The sequence below is a fragment of the Megalobrama amblycephala genome, linkage group LG3, assembly GCF_018812025.1.
Source record: "Megalobrama amblycephala isolate DHTTF-2021 linkage group LG3, ASM1881202v1, whole genome shotgun sequence".
NCBI classification, from domain to species: Eukaryota; Metazoa; Chordata; class Actinopteri; order Cypriniformes; family Xenocyprididae; genus Megalobrama; species Megalobrama amblycephala.
In genome coordinates this window covers 26,493,720-26,515,882 of record NC_063046.1, presented here as the reverse complement: position 1 = coordinate 26,515,882, position 22,163 = coordinate 26,493,720, and the positions used below count along the sequence as shown (strand labels likewise).

At 36.0% G+C, this 22,163-nt stretch overlaps 1 protein-coding gene across 1 annotated transcript; it reads right to left on the bottom strand.

The window, feature by feature from the left end:
- Nucleotides 1-2,475: 2,475 nt before the first annotated feature.
- Nucleotides 2,476-14,834, bottom strand: dnaja2a (DnaJ heat shock protein family (Hsp40) member A2a). Its single transcript, XM_048184711.1, has 9 exons — nucleotides 14,677-14,834; nucleotides 13,712-13,771; nucleotides 12,799-13,025; nucleotides 12,512-12,592; nucleotides 12,136-12,269; nucleotides 11,827-12,023; nucleotides 4,279-4,423; nucleotides 4,066-4,193; nucleotides 2,476-3,535 (listed from the first exon to the last, which is right to left on the bottom strand). The coding sequence occupies exons 1-9, from the start codon at nucleotides 14,752-14,754 to the stop codon at nucleotides 3,347-3,349; spliced, it is 1,239 nt and encodes a 412-aa protein (XP_048040668.1). The 5' UTR covers nucleotides 14,755-14,834; the 3' UTR covers nucleotides 2,476-3,346.
- Between the last annotated feature and the right edge of the window lie 7,329 nt (nucleotides 14,835-22,163).

Here is a 22,163-nt window from a genome sequence, read left to right as displayed (position 1 = left end):
AAATAAATAAAATTGTATAAGTTTTAACCATAAATGCTCATCTTGAACTAGCTCTCTTCTTCTTTATTAGAATTGTGGCAGTGTAGACACTGCTAAGTGTATTACTGCCCTCCACAGGTCAAAGTTTGAACTAATTGTTATATACTTGCACAAGCATATTGTACAGGTGCTGGTCATATAATTAGAATATCATCAAAAAGCTGAAGGCCACTATCAGAGCAACCTGGGCTCTCATAACACCTGAGCAGTGCCACAGACTGATCGACTCCATGCCACGCCGCATTGCTGCAGTAATTCAGGCAAAAGGAGCCCCAACTAAATATTGAGTGCTGTACATGCTCATACTTTTCATGTTCATACTTTTCAGTTGGCCAAGATTTCTAAAAATCTTTTCTTTGTATTGGTCTTAAGTAATATTCTAATTTTCTGAGATACTGAATTTGGGATTTTCCTTAGTTGTCAGTTATAATCATCAAAATTAAAAGAAATAAACATTTGAAATATATCAGTTTGTGTGTAATGAATGAATATAATATACAAGTTTTACTTTTTGAAAGGAATTAGTGAAATAAATCAACTTTTTGGTGATATTCTAATTATATGACCAGCACCTGTATATGAAACTTTGATCTGTGGAGGGCAGTAATACACTTAGCAGTGTCTACACTGCTGGAATTCTAATAGAGAGCTAGTTCAAGATGAGCATTTATGGTTAACATATAACTTCTTTTTTTCTTTTTCTTTTTTTAAGAAAATGGGCAATGGTTTTTCTAGATAAGACCCTTATTTCTCGTCTGGGATCACGTGAAATGCTTTGAAGCTGCAATGAAACTAATTTTGACCTTCAACTGTTTGGTGCCCATTGAAGTCCACTATAAGGAGAATAATCCTGGAATGTTTTCATCAAAAACCTTAATTTCTTTTCCACAGAAGAAAGAAAGACCTTAACATCTTGGATGACATGGGGGGTGAGTAAATTATCAAGAAATTTTAATTTGAAAGTGAACTAATCCTTTAACCTACCCGTCTCCACCCCCTGGATCTCTTGTGTTCTGCAGTGAGGTTCTACCATAGGGTTCTATTAGGACTTGGTTAACCGTCATAGTTAACGGTGTAACATTGGGGCTTGCTGCCCTCTGGTGTTCTTTGCAGCACGTGGACCTGTTTATAGTGAACACATGAAGCAAAACACATTTCAGATATTAGAGTAAGAGTCTAAGGCAGCATTAACATCTTAAACAGCTTTCATAGTCGTGTTAGAAGAAATTAACGCCAATAACGTCTCCGCCATTACACTTGAATAGTGAAGTGCTGATAATATTGGGTTGGTAAACACAATATTTTGTGCATTTTAATCAATGAACCCCAACGCTAATACATTAAATTGTATTTTATGTAGCTTGTTTTAGATTACAAAATAATGCAGTTCATGACTTTCTTTCAAGAGGTCAATGTTCTCTGAGGGTCACTTATAATGCTATCACTAACATCCTAATTTTGAGAAGATAAGCTATTTTCTATCATGTGTTTGACCCTCTCTCATCCGTTTTTATAGGCGTGCTACATTCAATACCCACTGCTAACAGATTGGGTAACAGTTTTGCATATTGAAATAATTTTCAACGACCCGCCATTAAACGTGTGAAATTTTGAAAAATTCCGATGTTGAATAATATCGCATTCCATACATAGTTAAAACATTTGCCAGCAATGTGAAACATTTATGCATAGTCGGTACTTATAAAGCTCGTCATGGTTGTGGCAAATAAAGTTTATTTAATAATATTAAATAAACTTTATTTGCCACAACCATGACGAGCTTTATAAGTACCGACTCAGTTACCATAGTTACAAGTAACAAAGGATGCCTTAAGTGTTTCGTGTAAACAGAATGAATGAGGTGTAAATTATGAATGAATGTTTATTCATAGTTCGTCCTTTTCAATGTATTGAAAAACCTATACATTGTCATTTGCAGTGTCATTCTTAAAATGAAACGTGTTGTAATGTCTTACTGATGACAAAACAGAAGCAAAGTAAAGAACAGCAGCTTTCTTACAAGGATGGTAATGCAAAGCTTCCCCCAAACAGCTTTGCACTTCATAATGTCTTTTAATCCTTGTCATTTTGTTGCAGAGTCCTGCGTTTGCGTCTGTCTCGATTTACTACTACATGACGCTCGCGAATCGGTGGGCGGGGCTAAAGAGGCAATGATGTATAAGTAGGTTAATCTTCTCCTTTCTTTTGTCACACAATTACATTACTGGGAGGGAAAAAAAACAATCTTTTTTTCAAAAACTTTTACAGGATATTTTTTAATAGTACAATATGCCAATAGATCCAGGAAAATGTGATTTCTCAATTCTTGACCCCTTTAATGCCTAACTTTGCAGTTTTGTTACTTTTTAGTTTTGACACGAACTTCCAAACACCAGGTAATGAATCAAGCACCAAATAAGGCAAAGACTTTGATTATTTTGAGGAGATACTGAAAGACATTTTATTCAACAACTCAAACTTTCACAGAAGATATAAGCCTAAAGGTGCTTTTTCCTCCACTCATTTCATTGTGTATGATGTCTCGTTCTCTTGACAGACGTTTCAATCAGTGAAGGGACCAAAATGTTCAACATGCACCTTAGCTGACAACAGGCAACTGATTTTATTTTTATTAACTATTTCAAAACATAAAACACACTCAATTGTGACAGCAGCTGATACAAAGCTTAAATGACAATCACTTATTTTATACATGTTATCTCTTGTTCCAATTCTTAAAATATCAAAGAAAGGAAAAGAAAAAGAAAAAAAAAAGAAAAAAAAAAAAAAATCTACAAATAAAATAAAAGTGGTAAAAACTGCGCACAGATACAAACAAACCTAAAAAAATGGATTGTGATAGAGTCCCATTGCGGCATTTCTATTTCTTTTTTGTTTTGTTTTAGGATCTCTCAACTCCCCTTCTGTTATGTCACTGCTCTCCAACAAAAGTCTCAAGTCCAGGGCCAAAACTGCATTTTATGGTTAGATTTATCTTGAATACTATGACAACAACAAAAAAATGCAAGTTACACACAGTATGCATCAATTACCCTTTCCTCTCTGAAGTGGGGTTGCCTCTAGAGGGCCACAGGGAGAAGAGGAGGGGGCAAGAAAGGGTTACTAGATGTGGGATCATCTGTGCGTTTACTACAAGGGAATCAGGTGGTCAGGAATGGCTGTACATAATTCTCATCATTTAAGGCAGCCCCGAATCAGATTATAAACACACCTGTTTATTGTGCAACTAGAACATTTTTTTAATCCCCACTGTTGGAGCCGGACAAGATATTTGCTGTAGTCGGATTTACTGATGGGCACACTGCACGCCAGGCCCGTGATGTCCTCCTTCTTCATCTGAGCTGTCGTTGTACGCTTCACGGCGGTGACCACCGGAGGAGCTCTGGCTCATGTCGAACTCCTGCAGGTCCACCTCCTCTGCGTCTCCAGAGATGACTGGCGCGTCGGCCCGTGTAGGCAGCAAGTCCTCCAACTCCTGCAAAAACAGGAGACATATTAGGGGTAAGAAACCACACAAAGTATATACATTCACTTATTTTCAAAGGTTAGGGTTCAGTAAGATTTAAATGTTTTTGAAAGACATCTCTTTTTAGCTCACAAGGGCTGCCTTTATATGACCAAAAATTGTAATAATATTATTTCACAATATTACTATTTTAACAACTTTAAAATATAGTTTATTCTTTATTCCCATCATGTGCAAGCCTGAATTTTCAGCATCATTCCTCCAGTCTTCAGGGTCACATGATCCTTCAGAAATCATTCAAAATATGATGATTTGCTGCTCCAAAAAACATTTATCAATGTTGAAAACACTTGTGCTACTTAATTCTTTTTCAAAACATGATACATTTGTTCACCATTCTTTGAATAGAAAGTTAATTTGCAATTATTTGTATCATCATGTCTTTGAGCAAGTATGCATTCAATTGGTAGTGACAATTTCTTGCTGACCCCAAACTTTTGAACAGTAAAATGTAGTTTTTGGTGCACGTTTTGTCTTACCGTCAGCTTCTCTGGGCTTAACCAATTGTTGTCTGGGAATTGCACGTCAAACTTGATGAACAGGTCACCCTTCTCGAAGGGGTTACGGTACTGTGGCATACCCTCTCCTCTAACAACTCTGACTGAACCTGCAAAAGGACAATACCGTTTTCAGACAACGTATCATGTCACTTCAAAACCAGATGCTACAAAACTCATTTTGAGAGAACTCACCTGGCTCAATGATTTTGCCAGCTGGGTATTTCACCACAATCTGTCTACCATCTAAGTGTTTCAATGTGAAATGGAAACCACAAAGTGCTTCAACAAGGCCAATCTTATGGGTCATGTGCAAGTCGTTGCCCTCTCTTCTGTACGTCTGTTGAAAGAGGTTTAAAAGATTTAGCCATCTGATATGTTCTGTCAGTTTAAACAAAAATAATAAATTATGCTTTGGGGGGGGGAAATCAGACTGGCTGTGTTTACATGAACACTAAATAAAATGATCAGGTCAATGTGCACGTTTGTGTCACAAGCTTCAAATCGGAATCGAGTTGCTTTGCACACACTGCACAAATATACAGAGTGTCCTGCTGTTTGCACATACTATTCTTCTACATTGCTACTTTTCCTCGTTTTAAAGAGCAGACTTAACATTTATCCATTTCGGGTCCTGATAAGGAAACAATGAGCACATTAACCCTTGTGCTGTGCTGCTTATCAGGGGCACCTGCAGGATTTTATTTTATCCACGGTTAGAAAAGGATTAAAACCACCACTTCCAATCAGATCGAAATTTCATTCGGATCGAGCTCAATCGAATTAAGGTGTTTACATGAAGTCTTTTCAGTCCGAGTGAGCCGTCAATCCGATTACTAACGGATTATTTGGTTGCATGTAAATGCAGCCACCGTCACTGCAATCTGCTTGACGTTCCTGCAGCAGCTCAGCAGCTAAGAGGCCGGCAGCACTAAAGCCAGATCATTTGTATGGCTGAACCGCAGTGTTAGAGAATGAGTTCTTTGTGACTTGCTGATAATTAAACTTGTTAGTGAGCCTTTGGGGTACTTGAGCTCTAAACCACCCGAGCAACATTTTTTCAGCTGTTTTGAATACATCTCTCAGAAGTTAGTTTGAAATAATAGCACAAACTATTCATATTAGGAATGCACAACATACCGATACCACATTGCTAATTTACTTGTTTATATCAGGGCCTTAAATGTATAAATAGGGGAATACTGTAAGCGAAATCGAGAAATTAACTGATGACATCATTTTGGAAGAATGAATCTTCAGTGAAGTTCAACAGTTGAATTCATATTTATCAAACAGGAAGCAAAGTGAACATGTTGGTAATAGTTAGGGGTTAAACTAATCGTAGTTGACCCATGATCTGTACAGACTAGGCCCCATGGTTCAGCACGCATGTGATTTGTGGATTAATGGCAAAGTTTAACCATCATAGACTGAAAGTTTATCATTTGCATATGTTTTGTCTTGCCAATTTACACATTCAATCTATTTTAAACCATTCCTGTGCAAGAAGAGGCAAAATAAATAAATAAACTCAATTCAGTTCTTGTGCGCTGTTATCTTTTTGTACATGATATGATCACAGATCATCTAGATATGTGGTGTTTGACAGAAACCTGGCTAAATCCAGACGATAACATTACTTTAAATGAGTCCACCCCTAAGATTACATTTATAAACGTGAGCTTCGTCAGAAGAGCATAGGGGGGTGGTGTTGCTGCAACTTAAAGTAATATTTTTAGTATTACTCAGAGGTCTGGTTTCAAATATAAATCTTTTGAAGTGATGGGGCTTTATATAACCATCTAGCATAAACAAATCCTGTTTGACATTTGTACTGGCTGCTGTATACAGGCCACCATACAGACTTTATCTGGAGTCAGTACTAACTCTGACAAAAATGAATACATACATTGATGAAAAGTCTTAATTGTTGGCAATTTTCATATCTATGTAGATAAATGAAAAAGATGCATTGGGATTGGCATTTATATATGTTCTAAACTCTGAAAGGGTCCTAACACATTGTCTAACTCCAATATTGTCGTAATCATACTTTAGATTTAATATTGACGCATGGAATCGATGTTGATGACTAGAGCTGCACGATTAATCATATCGCAATCGCAATCGCGATGTCAAGCTTGTGCGATTATATGACGCAAAATGCTGCGATTTTATGAAATAAAATAATAATAAGTTAATAAATAAATAAAAAAAAATACATGTGTGGACACAACAACCCATTATCTGAGAGCTGTTAGCCCATTTTATACACCGCTAATAAAAAGAAGACCAGTCAGTTTCAGTTTAGGCAGTGGCATGTGTGGCGCGCACGGTCATGACTTTTCCGGTGTGCAGCGCAGAGAACGGGTAAAGATGGATGCGGAGCAAACGGTCACTGAACTGGTGGCAAGAAAAAACGCTACCTCTGTTATATGGCGATATTTTGGCTATAAGATTATAAACCCAGATTAGTAGTGGTTGAAGAGGAAAGAGGATTTCATTCGGTATCGCACGCAGTGCTGTTATCGGTGCGCATAGACGCACATGCATACAAGGCTCGCGCGCGCACACAGAGAGAGAGAGAGAGAGAGAGAGAGAGAGAGAGAGAGAGAGAGAGAGAGAGAGAGAGAGAGAGAGAGAGAGAGAGAGAGAGAGAGAGAGAGAGAGAGAGAGAGAGAGAGAGAGAGAGAGAGAGAGAGAGAGAGAGAGAGAGAGAGAGAGAGAGAGAGAGAGAGAGAGAGAGAGAGAGAGAGAGAGAGAGAGAGAGAGAGAGAGAGAGAGAGAGAGAGAGAGAGAGAGAGAGAGAGAGAGAGAGAGAGAGAGAGAGAGAGAGAGAGAGAGAGAGAGAGAGAGAGAGAGAGAGAGAGAGAGAGAGAGAGAGAGAGAGAGGCGCGTTATAGCTCGCGAACTCCAAATTGATTTCTCTTTCGCGTCCTCAATGCACTTGGATGGTCACATACACGCATTATGTCAGTCAAAATACCCCTCTCAGCAAGTATTCATGTAAACACATTCAGTTATGTCTTAATTGAACGAGGTGAGAATTCGGATGTATATCTGTCCGATGTGTGCGTGCATGTCTTACTCTTAAAGTGACAGCAACCTATAAATACCTGCTGTTGTCGGTCATGTAAATCAAACAACAAAACACAGCTTTAACAAAGATTAATCTATATTAAATTTATACAATGAACAGTGTCATTTTACATTTAATTACTACATTTCTGTGCATGAAAATTAATACTACAGTTAGACCTTATACTTTATTTGTAACTTTATGTTGTATTTATCTATGCTTGTTGTAATTGGTGTACAGTATTTGTTCTTTTTACAGTCTGTTCACTTGCCTTTAATAATGTATTATTTAGGCTAGCAGTTTATGCTATGGTATCAGAATAGTTTAAATGGGCTAATAAATGCAAAGTTAAGTTACCCCCATCCAATTTTTTTTTTTTTTTTTTTTTTTTTTGTGCTGATCCGAAGTATGATCCGATCTGTGACGTCATAACTGTGATGTGATCCGAACCGTGAGTTTTGTGATCCGTTGAACCGCTACAGATTAGTAAAGAAACAAATATCTTAAATGGGATTATAACAAGTTTGCAGTAATGCAAAGATGTTATTTAATTTCATAAAAATATTTTAATTTGAAAACACTGTGCATTTGTTTGCTGTTGTTGCTAGTTTGAGTTGAGAAATATACATTTCAGCATTATCAGTAATCTGTGTGTGTATTTTCATTGAGAACCAAGCAAGATGACTCATGATACTATTTGTTTATTATATCGCTATCGCAAATCGCAATCGCAATATTGACCTCAATAATCGCAATATGACATTTTCCCCAAATCGTGCAGCCCTATTGATGACGTTGAAATTCTGCAGCAGAGCAATAACATCTCAGATCATTATCTAGTCTCATGTATACTTCATTTAGCCAAGGCTGCAAAACCAACTTGTTACAAATATGGTAGAATCACTTCTACCACTAAAGATTGCTTTATATACAATCTTCCTGATTCCTTTAAAACTCAGCATATCAGCTTAGAACAGTGGTTCCCACCGTTCTTTTCCACTTAGACTACACCTTTTTCATTAAAGGATCATATTAGCCCCATAAATTGACTTTCCAGTGCATTTTTTATCTTTATAAACACCTTTACAACATTAATAATGTTTTAAATAAAAAAAGCTCAATAGAGAAATATGCAATGATGATAACGTGAAGTGTCTTTTAAATACTAAAACCGCCAGTAGGTAGCGGCACGTCACTGCGTTAATGCGCGAGTCAGAGTAATTTATTCATTCAGTAATGAAGCAAGTGGCTGCATTTATGAATGAATCATTGAATCAATGACTTTCACAAATGATTCGTTCAAAGCTGCAGATTCGTTCATGAAACACCGCTGTGTGTTGTAGTTCTGCTGTGGCTTTCGTTTGAACTATTATTTCATTGCAAAAGAGCGCAAATACTGACAATACTGTGATGAACATCACTTAATATTACCCTTTTGTTTGTTGAACTTGTAAAATCAATCAGTCACATTTGCAATCATGTGGATGTTTGGATTTGCATTCTTGTTCGTTCAACATTAAAAACAAGAACTAGGTATGTTTTGTATCAAGAGTTAAGAATATATATATATATATATATATATATATATATATATATATATATATATATATATATATATATATATATATATATATATATATAAAAAAAAAAATATATAAAAAAAACTTAAACCAAGAGAATTAGTTCATTACAGGCCGATCTCGAATCTTCCTTTTCCCATTTAGCATCCAAAATCTGGAACAGTCTTCCTAGTGTTGTTCAGTTTAAATCTAGATTAAAAACATCTCTTTAACCTAGCATATACAACACACTATCACATTTCTATAAACTCAAATCCCTTAAAAGGACTCTTACACAGCATAAAGCAGGTCAACTGGAACCAGCACACTTCACATAACAGCCAATGTTCTTGTTACATCGCAAGAAGAATAGCATCTATGCTAATATTAGCCTGTCTGTCTCATCCTTATCCCAATGTTACCAGAGTCAGCGGGATTCAGTCTGTATCCAGATCAGATGGTGGACCTGCACATAGACGCGACCACAACACAGACCTGAATGTCAGCAGAGCCCATGTCAACTAGACAATCCCCTGTGAAGACCTCGCCGACATGACAGCCGTCGGCACAGATCCTCAGCAAAGACCACAAGAACCAGAGAAGTCCTCTGCACAGACCCTGATAGCCAGCATCATCTCCATACTTGCATGATGAATACCATCTTCAAGCTGAAGAAACTGGATAAAATATTTTGAATGATAGCAATCCACAATCTGTTTTTTGACTTGTGAAGCAGCCTGTTATTAAACCACACCATGCTCATTCATTGGCCAGAGGAGAACTAAAATTACGCACTTTTACTGCGTTTTTTTCGGTTTTGCATTTAAATATTTTCCATGCACTGTTTTCTCTCCGAATTGACACAGTTTGTGCGTGCCTGAGAGTTTACGCACTGAGATGAGAAAACTCACTGCGAGTAAATATTCAATCACTATGTACTAAAGTTAGGGGGCGCTTAACCATTCCACACTTTAACATGGCGAGTGGTGAAGTGAGGCTGCATTACAAGGAAGCACCACGGTCATTCAAATCTGTGGTGTGGGGACATTTCGGTTATTTGAGTATAAAGCAAAAGGAAGAAAAATGGTAAACAACAACAAAAAAAAAAAAAAAAAAAAAAAATAATAATTTGACTGCAAGCATTGTTTTACACATGTAGTCTACTTAAATGGAAATCTCCAACAAGACTGCACATCTGCAAACCATCACCCAGCTATATCACTGTCTGAAGGCAGGATAACAGAGCAGGTAACAGTCATCCAAAAAGCAACAGACCCTCACTGAATCCTTCAAGCATACATACCCAACTGGTTCTGAGAGACACACAAAAATAAAGGAAGTGGGGGTGTTCATTGCCAAAGATTTGCAGCCATTTTCGGTGAATGGAGATGTGGGCTTTTGTCATCTTATAAATACGCTCATTCTGCATTACAGACTACGGTCTCACTGTACTGTCACTTGCTAGGCAAGGCAAGGCAAGGCTCACTGTGACTGTTCACTACATGCTAGATTGGGAAATGAAAAGATCTGTACTCCTAACCCATCTCATGTATGAAAGTCATACAAGCACTCATTTGACAGAAGAGTTGACAAATGCAGTGAATACATGGAAGTTGGGGAAGCCACACACATTACTTCTAGTAACCACAGATAACGTTGCAAATATTGTGAATGCAGTACACGAAGCTGATGGGCTGGGGCCACAGATAAGTTGCTTCACGCATGTTGTAAACATCACAGCCAAGAAAGCAGTGTCAATCAACATGGTGTCCCACCTCCTGGGGAGGATCAGAAAAAAAAAAAAAAAAAAAAGTGACTTTTTTTCCACAAAGCACCAAAGCGAACCATGTTTTGACTGCAGGAGATGTTAAACTTGCCCAGAAACAAGTTCTCACCTTGCTGCAGAGAATGTTGACGGGCTTATCTTTTTCAAAAGAACCTCAAAGTAGAGGAATAGATAGCTGACCAAAGTGATATTGCACTTTACATTCTGAATGAAGGCTACTGTACTGGAGTACTGTTAAGTTTAATTAAGATGGTTCATTTATGTTTACTGAAGTACAGGTATGTTTATTTGTAATGGTCCACTTATGTTTACATGCAAGTTTATTTTTTTAAAACTTAAGAATTCATGTTCCCTAGTTTGTATATGTGAGATGTGTGTGTGTGTGTGTGTGTGTGTGTGTGTGTGTGTGTATATATATATATATATATATATATATATATATATATATATATATATATATATATATATATATATATATATATATATATATATATATATATATATATATATATATATATATATTTTTTTTTATATTTATATTATACACACAAATTCCAAGTGTATTGATATAAACCATAATTATAAAATCGAAAACTGGTGTAAAAAAAAACAAAAAACAACAAGGTATGTATTGAACTGTGGGCTATCTATTGTAACATCCCTGTTTGAAATTGTTAAGAAAAAAAAAAAAAAAAAAAAAAAAAAAAAGGAAAAATAGAAAACATTTGAAAGCTGAGACTTTGTTTTATATCAAAAGTAATCTAATCTGTCTTGTCTGTAATCTGTCTTGTATTTTTCACTGCGTGAGAACGTGTGGTGTGAAAAAATTAACTAAATTATCTAAGGGGTTGGATCTTTGCAAAGGGTCAATTGAGTTGAGAGTGCAAATGATCTAACATTTGAATATAAATTAAAGATATGTATAAAAGCAAACCAAACTTGTAATCATGTGTAAATAAACCATCTCTGACACTGCCATTATCATCCTTAGTAGAGTTTATGAATGCATGTTGATTTGGTATTATATTGTTTTCAATGCATGTTTAAATGTTTTTTTGTATCGTTACTTAATCATGGATGCGTTTCAATTGTCCAGTTTTATTGTAATGACACATTTTAATATCCAAGGACAATTGTGATTGTTTTTGTGATAACTAATTATATTTTTTATTTTAGGTTTCCACCTAAATCTGGCAAGGGGCAACGGATGATAATCAGTTTCTGACAGTTCATTAATGAGCACTGTCCCAATCAAATAAATACATAAAAAAAAAAAAAAAAAAAAAGTTTCTGAACTTTATGAAAGACCATTGAAATACCTCATGTTCCTTTTCCTGCAGGACCAAGACAATGTCTCCAGGTTCTAATCCAGGTGCCTGGTCAGCTTCGCCGCCGAAGGTGATCTTCTGTCCGTGCTTCATACCTTTATCCACATGCACCTCCAGAATCTTCACTTCTTTAATTACCTTCTTCCCCTCACACTTTTTGCAGCGATCCTTCTCGCTGATCACCTCACCTGGATCATAAAGAAACCATCAGCAAACCTTCCGTATACATGAATATTCTGGCTGACATTCACAACTCTGTGATACTAATTGTCAGAGTTGATTCAGACTCCAGCCCCTTACCTTCACCATTACAGTCAGTGCACACTGACTGCATCTGTTGGACCATGCCAGGAGCCAGCTGTCTGATCATAATGCGCATACCACGCCCCCTGCAGGCTGTGCACTTCTGGACCGCACCAGACTTCCCGCCTTGACTGATGAGACAGAAAAATTAAGGGAATGTTTCAAACTCTTTAAAAGCCTTTGTGATCAGTACAGCTCAGACTGATTTAAAACCAAGTAACTTGTGAGACTCATAAAATGCAGGATTTTATTGAACTGATTGGGTGTGGTGGGACAAAGAGAAACTGACACTCATTACAAAGCTCTTTCTGCCTAATTGCCATGAAAACACCCATGAAGCTAAATAAATAAATAAATAAATAATCTTACTCACCCATTACAAGTGCTACACAGAACATTCTTGCTCAGCTGTAATTTGGTTGTTTTTCCATTGTACACATCTTCAAGAGACACCCTATGGGAAAAAACATGTGAGAAAACTCTTCCGGAATATTACAAGAGCATCTTAAAAACAGAGTGGAAACCCCCCAAAATAAGAATCTATACATGTTTGGCAACAGTGAGGAGGAGGAAAAAGAAAAGAGGTTAATGTGACTGCTCGAGGACAGCAAAGAGCAGCATTTTTACACAAATCTCTAAAAGCCTTGTGATTTCACTTACTTCAGGGGGTGGACCATATCTTCCCCTCTCCGCCGCCCTCCGTTCCTGCTCCGACCCTGTCCTCCCATAAAGCCAAACAGACCACCGCCAAAAATATGGGAAAAGATGTCATCCATCCCACCTCCTCCACAGCCACCTTCTCGCAGACCCTGTTCCCCATAACGGTCGTACAAATCTCTCTTCTCTGGGTTAGTTAGTACTTCATATGCAAAGCTAATCTCTTTGAACTGAAAAGAAAAAAAAAAGATGAAATCTTTAAATAAAGGCATTATTACCGTTTTAAATGGATAGTTCACCCAAAAGTTTACCCAGCCATCCAAACCCATACTACTTTTGTTCATCTTGGAAACAAGACATTTTAACGAAACCTGAGTTATCCGTCCATCCATTGTAAGTTCATTCCAACAAAACTTTGATGCTCCAAATCTTCATAATGACATTGTAAAAGAAATCCATATCCAATCAGTTTAATAAGGTTTGTTCTCACATGTCAATCAAGCACAGCTGAGTGTCTGTTTACAATATTCTATGTGCTTTCTGTATGTGCATTGATCAAGGTTTAGATGTAAATAAAAGACTATTTTAAATCTGTTCATCATATTGAGCTATAATGTTTCTTCAGAAGACTCAGATTTCATTAGATATATCTAAATATGCGTTTAAGATAAACAAGCTTCATTAATATAATAGGTAAAGACTTACTTGTGATTTAAAATTCTTTAGATTTACTAAAGAATTACCAATTTAATATTTCAACATTTTTAAATTGACCTCAAATGTGTGTACAAAATTCCCTCCACAACATACTCATTTAACAGTGTTTTAACTCAATTTAACTTTCTGTATGTCTTACATTAACATGCACTATATTAAGATAAAAGTATTGATAATATTACCACATAACTATTCTTACCTTGTCTCCAGCATTTGGATTTTTGTCAGGGTGATATTCCTTTGCTAATTTCCGATAAGCCTGAAACATATTCATAGTTTCAGAAGGTTAGTTTCACTTCAGAAAGCATCAATGAAACAACATTACGCATTTAAACAATTCTCTTTACTAAAGGAACATGGGTAAAACGAGTTACACCTGCCTGAATATTCTAGCAAATATTTCTCGAGATTTTAGCGTATGATTCGAGAATGACTCCTACAGAGTTTCATTTTGTGCGTCACGTTCATATGAATCCACCCGGCCTTGAACAGCGCAAATGATCGTAAACCTGAACAACATTAACTAGCGTTAGTAAGCTTTAACTACTGACGCTTGTCACTGAACACCTAATTACGGTCAGTTTAACGGAGGGAGACTGTGTGTTTAACGCCGGCGCAGAAATCCCTCTGCGCCAAAAACATAGCATGACTAACGTAAATTGTGATAAACAACGAATATAAAATAACCGCAGGTCCATCATGCGTGTCAGTTTTCATTTAGTATGTGTGAAATTAACTGTACATGTGACCTCTTTGGCATTATGACACACATGTAAAGGGAAAAGCCCAGAGTCAAGGCCTACACACCGGCCACACGGTGATCTGATGCTAACTGTGTTTTCAGCCGCTGTTACATGACGATATACATAATGACTGCGTTTAATGTTCAAGTCCACGGCAAAAATCAAACACATAAGTTACACAGGTAAACGGACAGATAAAGAGACGGCAGATGAGCTTGAGTAAACTCCACAACAACACTCCATCTCGTCAATTTTGTCCGACGATCTGGTAACTATAGACACTAGGCCAAACTCACGTCGAGCTTTTAGCTCAGTGCTAATCCTCCTCTCTCTCTCTCTTCCTGATTCAAACACAAGACTTCACACTCTGAAACAACGCGAACGAGCACCGAAGTTAAAGACAAGACACATAAACCCGTACCTTTTTCAGTTCGTTTTCGGAGGCCGAGGGGGAGACCCCGAGAATGTCGTATAGTTTGGTATCGGCGACGTTGGACATGGCTGTGCGGAGTGAAGGACTGTCTGCGGGAAGCGGAGAGCTGAAGAGAGACACCGGCCGGAAGCGTCAACTTTAACCTCTCCGCACGCGCCTCCTCTCACCGCACTAGCACATGTCATCATGATGGAGATATTATACACATCATTCTTATTAACATTCACAAACTTTCTTTTGGCGAAATTTGTTTAAGTAATGCAATAAAATCATTTTATAAAATATATCCAGATAAAACTATTGCGTGTTTATTACACTTCTCCCAAATGCTGTCAAAATATGCTGCTGCGTGTGTAATTAATTTTGGTGACCCGATTTCTGAAATGTAAACCGGGACATGTATGTTTTTGTTTATTAATGGCCGTGGCTTCCATATACTCTTATAATTGATTATTAATATTGAGCCTAATTATTATAATATTTACATATGTATAATTATTATAGTTATTGTAATCATTGTAAAACGTAATATAATGCAATAAAAAACACAATACGAAAAATAGTAAATAGCCAATGCTAAGTACAAAACAAATTATGACTTGACAAAAACACTTCATAAAATGAAAATGAAAACATATGATAAACTGTATTTAATGTATATATATATATATATATATATATATATATATATATATATATATATATATATATATATATATATATTAACATGTCCTTATTGAATTTAATAGTTATTTTCACAGTATTTTTTGTTGTTGTATGTTTGTGCTTTCAATTATTAGGCGTATTTTAACCTTTAGGCTCATTCGAGAACAAATTACATTTGCTTTCAGCTCCCTCTGTTGGTACAAAATAATCACTACACGATTGCTCTGGTAACCAGCAGGATGGTCAGGCTATTTTGCAGTGAATTTGTATTGTTTTGATCTTACTATAAAACGCGGAAATTTTGGGGGAAGCAAGGGACACACACACATACACACGCACACACGCACGCACACACACACACACACACACACACACACACACACACACACACACACACACACACACACACACACACACACACACACACACACACACACAAAATCAAACAAACTCTGGTCACCCTGTATATAGGCCTAAATAAATTGCAGCATCAGAGCAACAAATAGTCCTATAGCCTATATATACTGCACATATGACATGACAGAGTAATTAGTATTTAAATTAGCCTATCATAGGCTATAGGACTATTGGTGCTCTGATGCTGCAATTTATTTAGGTCTACAGGGTGACCAGAGTTTGTTTGTTTGTGTGTGTGTGTGTGTGTGTGTGTGTGTGTGTGTGTGTGTGTGTGTCATACTCTAATTTATGGATTTTTTTCATATTTAAAACATGACTTTCATAGCATTACTTCAGCAAGCCTATTTTATTTTATGTGTTAATGCACATAACGCATATGTTTTGCAGTGTAAAAATAGACGTTTTTGTTCAGAAATAAAGGAAAGAAAAAGAAAACAAGAAAAGAAAAACGTCTTCTTCAATATTTAAAATGTATTCTATTCTATTTTTTTTTTTTTAAGTCAATTTAAATAGTAAAACCATTATGTAACTCAAAACAACACTTGAAATACTATCTAGTTCACCCTGGTCTGGAGTGAATTTGTTGAGGCTTCTCTCTTCTCCTAACAGCTGCCCTATTACAGAAATACTGGCACAATGAAAATGATTTGATTTTAACAGCGACACATCCACTGGGATCTGTGTACTTGACTTTTCACAACAGACAGTGGGAGGAAGTAGTCAATTATGCTGAAATGAAAATGACTGTCATGATGATTATTAAATGAACTGAAGTCATTGGTCCGAGCCATCCTACCTCTACTCCCTGACCAAACCACACTCAATACGCTTCCAGCGACGGGACAATCACAGCTAATCAGGACATATTGGATATTTAATAAGCATTGCAGTTTATATCAGAATGAAATGTCATTTACCCCAAATCGTCACGTGATGGCAGCAAATGACCGCAGCAGATAAACACCCGAAGTGATTTGGTTTGTGTGCTAGGACTCCACCAAAATAAGCTACCTTTAGGAGCCACTGCCGTGTTTTGAAGCAGTGCTGGATGTACAAGAACCAGAGCAGACAACTAATAGTTTGTAACCCCATGGAGATTGGAGACCTAACACATAAGCACACACCTCTTTATTCTTGTTTCTAAACGTTCTTTTCTGTCTATCAATCAGTAATGACCTGAATAAAATAAGGGTGCTGAGTGTATTTGGGAGGACAAAGGAACACAAAAACGTTATCTGTCACTATGGTTACAGGAGTTGTTCGAGGCTATCGTGAGCTAGAGGAGAGATCTGACCCTTCACTGAGCTCTCCTCCCCTCCGTTTGCTGTTAACTTTTAATAAAATAATTTGACAGGATATTATCACATCACATGGAATGAAATGTGGCTGGAGTTTTCAGGCTGGAATGAAATGTGAAATAAAGCATTTAAAAAAATAATTGTTTATTTACACAGTAATAAAACGGAAAATCGCTTTAAATCAGAATTAAAGTCACCATGAAATCAAAACTGACACTTTTTATTTTTTTAAAGGAAAATTGCAGTATTTATTATAAATGATTTTATAATACACATCATTATCATCACATCATTCTTTTTTAAATTTAATCAAAATAACTTTCCCTCCCCCTTTCTCTGACAAGCTGCAATAAACAACTACGATCCACAAGAAGGCTTTAAAAACAATTGAAATACTAAAGTCTTTTTAATCTTTTCCTTTGATATGTGATCTATTCTGATTAGTTATATAGCTACCATTGTCTTGCACCTTTTTTGTTGTTTTTTTCTTTTTGTATTGTGAATGTTTCCTTCTTTGTTTATATAGTGTTCTCAATAATAATAATAATAATAGCCTAATAATACGATTCAACAATCTAATCAATTCCTGATGAAAAGATTATTTCAACTTCCGCTTCATGCTGACTGTAACGCTGATATCCACATAAGACGAAGATGATGATAATAATCCAAGGATTATTAAATAAATACTAACATGCAAGACAGTGTGTCAAACACAAACAATACCGGACAATGAACATAACGAAGGGAGGAACTTAAATACACAGTGATGATTAACTAAAAGAAGAACAGCTGCGATGATTAGCGTTAGGGGCTGTTTACATGACACCGTTTTCAACTAAAAACTTAAAACGTTAATTTAAATGACAAAGGCGCTTTGGGTGCCTGAAAACGCAAACTTTTGAAAACGGTCTCTGTGTAAGCAGCAAAAACCTGAATCTGATGATGTCATGCACATGCATATTACATGTTCAGTCTATAGCGTTTCATCGCCATCTAATGGCCTGCCAGCAGAATAGGCATGTGACGGTATCAAATTTTCATGTTGTGATTTATTGCTGAAGCTTTTATCACGGTATACGGTATTATCACGATATTAAAATAAGTTGCAAAAAAATGTTGTCATAGTTTAACAGGTTTAAGAACTCTTTTTGTATTAAAACAAAAAGAACTCTGAATGTTTAAATACAATAATACACTACAAAAAAATATATAAAGTGAAATTTTCAAACAGATTAAAATGCAAAAGAATTAGGCTATAAAGAACAACAGATAACTCTTTACAATAAGGTCTCTATTTAATGCATTAACTAAGATTGAGCAACAGCTACATATGTTACAGAAAGTTTTATTTTTTGTTAATGTTAGTTTAGAAACACAACTGATCATTGTTAGTTTTATCTCAGGTCCATTAAATAAGTTATTTTGATTTTAGTAATGTTATTAAACAGTAACTAAGAAATGAACATTAACTAAGAATAATTAATGCTTTATAAGTATTTTTCATTGTCAGTTTGGTAATAATGAATTAACATGTTAACTAATGAAGCCATATGACTTTAAGTTTTACTGAACAATAACAAATAATCAGAACATTTCTAATCATTAGGGCATGTTGTAGTCCAGATTAAAATATAAACATGTTTAGGTTTGAAAATAAATATCCTTTTAAGTCTTTTTTAATTATTCAGTTTTTGGTGCTGTGATGAACAACACTGAGATTACCAAAAAATTAATGGCTGTTTGAAGCATTTTAAAAACTTCACCAGCGCAGTTACTTTGTTTGCACGGTTTCCGTGGTAACCGCTGCATGCTGCTGTTCCATCAGCGCCCTCTGCTGTCAGAGAGTGAACGTGCGCTTTCATTCAGCGCGTCTCCTTCACTCGTTCCGCCATATGCTTCTCGTGCAAGATGGGCTTGTTTACATCTGAGCGCGTGTCCTTTTGACGCAGAATACAGCGGTGTTGTACATTGTGATGGGTAAAGTATTTTTAATTGCATTATAAAAAAATAATAATTGGTAATAAATTATTATTTACGGTATTCTGAAGTGCCCACGATTACAATATCGTGCATATTCATTATGGCGATATATCGCATTACCGAATATCGGCACAAGTCTACAGCAGAATACAGCGTTTTTAGAGTGAATCGTGTGAATGGGGATCGTTTTGACAATGGTGTCGTCTGTACACAGAAAACTTGAAGGAAAAACTTCTCCATTTTAAGCATATCGTTGTCGTGTAAACGTACCCTGTGTGTCCATGGTGACTAATGAGTGGCGGGAACTAGAACAAAGGGAACTTATGTCATGAATGAACTGAAAGTCCATGAAAACCAACTAACTCAACATAACTGCGACACTGACTTTAATGTGTGCCTTGTTTAACTCTCTAATTCTTTTAAATCACATTTTAAAAGTTACTCTCAACATCTTGCTCTACATTTTCTAAGGATATTTTCCTGCTGTTTGTTTTCAACAATGCCAAGGTCACGGCCTGATATAATACATGACCAAATGTGCAAATGTGAGCTGTTTGAAAGCGTATAGTGAGACTGACTTGATTTTGTCATTAATGGCAGTGTGCAGTCACTATGAAGCTTCTGCCATGGTAAAAGAAACGCCTCTGATTGGTGGATCAGTCTTCAGAATTATGAGTTGATTGAAGGAATAGTTCACCCAAACTTTTACTCACTCACTTTCATGTTGAGCCAAACCAAGCACCATAAAGTATCATAAAATTGTGTATTCCTAGCCAAATTATGTTCTATATTTCACTATATTCCAAGCCATGTTTTGTGCGCAGAAGTTCAGTCCAGAAGGGTGTTGACCACCGTGAACTGATAAATACAAAGACAAACACATTTTCCCTTTGGAATAAAGTGTCAAGACCAATTCACGATACTATGAATAAAATTAAACCAGGAAGTTGAAAACAAATGGGGACTCTTTTCATTTTCAAAATTCATACAGACTTCAACCTCAGTGACAATCACCTTGGTTGGCCGAGGCCTCGGGGTCTCATGGAGGCTGTGACCTGCACTGCGTCTGTCTTTTTCAAGACGTACGAGGCCTTGAGTGCTCCTGCAGTCTAATTCAACATGACAGATCAGGGAGATGGACACTGAGAGAGGACTAGAGGAAAATAAGTGAACAGAAAACAAAATGACAGTGAAGATGAAAGACATGTTCTTAGTGTGTAGACTCGTCCAGTAATGGCAATAATAAAATATCATTACTGTTGATCCTGGACCGACAGAAGGAAAGTAATGTAGACTCTAATGGAAATAAGATGAAATATGCACGCTGCATGTTTTTCGTGGTTCACAAGATGCAAAGTTATTGTTGCAGGTCATACATCAATCAAAGGTGCGTTAGGTGGTGTAATTTTATTAAAATGTAATTGCACATCTCTCACATCAACATCTTTACAATTATTCATGTTATGATTAAAATGGAAGCGCAGTATAATTTGATATACAACATATATTGGTTAGAAAATATATTCCTGCTCATTTTTACTTATTTAACAACAAAAAGAATAATTTCTATACAAAAGGTGTAAGCATCATTTACAATTTCCACACTTTATCTGAAGCTTGTAATGGATTGCTTGAACCTCCAAAAATGGTATGTTTATAGGTTAAAGAACATATAACGCATGTGCTGTGGTGTTTAACGGCCACTGAGACACAATGATAAGTGCACACAGGGAAAAGCTAAAAAGCAACTCTTAAAAACCAAAGGCAAAATGTAGAAATCAGGTCAGTGTTTGTGTATGCTGTGGTAGTAATAGCAGCCGTTCTTGTTTAAAGCATGTTCCTCTTAACACCGTGCCTAATGCAAACACTGAATCCTTTGTCTTCCATGTAAACTTTGGTTGTTGTGCTAAGCAGCTATGACCATTCAAACCAACTAGCGACTAGACCAAGGGCGTAGTTTTGGTTTGAACACCGGGGGGTTGAAGTTTGAACCGTTGTAGCGGGGTCTCCGGGCATGCTCCCTCTTGATGTTTATTTATTTGTTTGTTTGTTTGTTTGCTTATTTATTTCTTTTTGTAAAATGGTCTTTTGTGGTATCATCCACACATGCAAAGTTGGTTGAAATAAAATAATAGCCTAGGTACACTGCAAAAAATGCTGTTCTTACTTAGAGTTTTTGTCTTGTTTCTAGTCAAAATATCTTAAAGTTCTTAAATCAAGAAGCATTTTCTTGACAAGTAAAAATTATTTTCTTGTTTTCAGGAAAAATAAATCAAAATTAAGCATGTTTTTCCTTAAAACAAGCAAAATAATCTGCCAATGGGGTAAGCAAAATAATCTTATTTCAAACCAATAATAAACTATATAATCTTGTTTTCAGTTTGGATTAAGATTATTTTGCTTACCCCATTGCAGATTATTTTGCTTGTTTTAAGGAAAAACATGCTTAATTTTGATTTATTTTTCCTGAAAACAAGAAAATAATTTTTACTTGTCAAGAAAATGCTTCTTGATTTAAGAACTTTAAGATATTTTGACTAGAAACAAGACAAAAACTCTAAGTAAGAACAGCATTTTTTGCAGTGTAACCATTGCTTGTTTACATAGGATATGCTATATGATGCATTTTATATAATTTAAGCACCTTAGCAGTTTGACAGAATGTTCTACTTCAAAATGCCATGGAAAGTCAAGCTAACTTTACGTAACAATTTCTGTTAACACTTTACAATAAGGTTCATTTGTTAACATTAGTTAATGTATTCACTAACATGAACTAACCATGAGCAATACATTTGTTACAGTATGTGTTAATCTTTGTTAACGTTTTCACAAATTTGTTCATGTTAGGTCACAGTGCATTAATGTTAACAAATACAACTCTTGATTTTAATAATGTATTAGTAAATGTTGACATTAACATTAACAAAGATTAATACATGCTGTAGAAGTGCAGTTCATTATTAGTTCATGTTAACTAATGTAGTTAACTGATGTTAACTAATGAACCTTATTGTAAAGTGTTACCCATTTTCTTATATTGAAATTATTTTCTGCTCCTTAATGGTTCACTCAGCTCTTAATGATTTTGTCTCTGTCATCTCTTGGAAC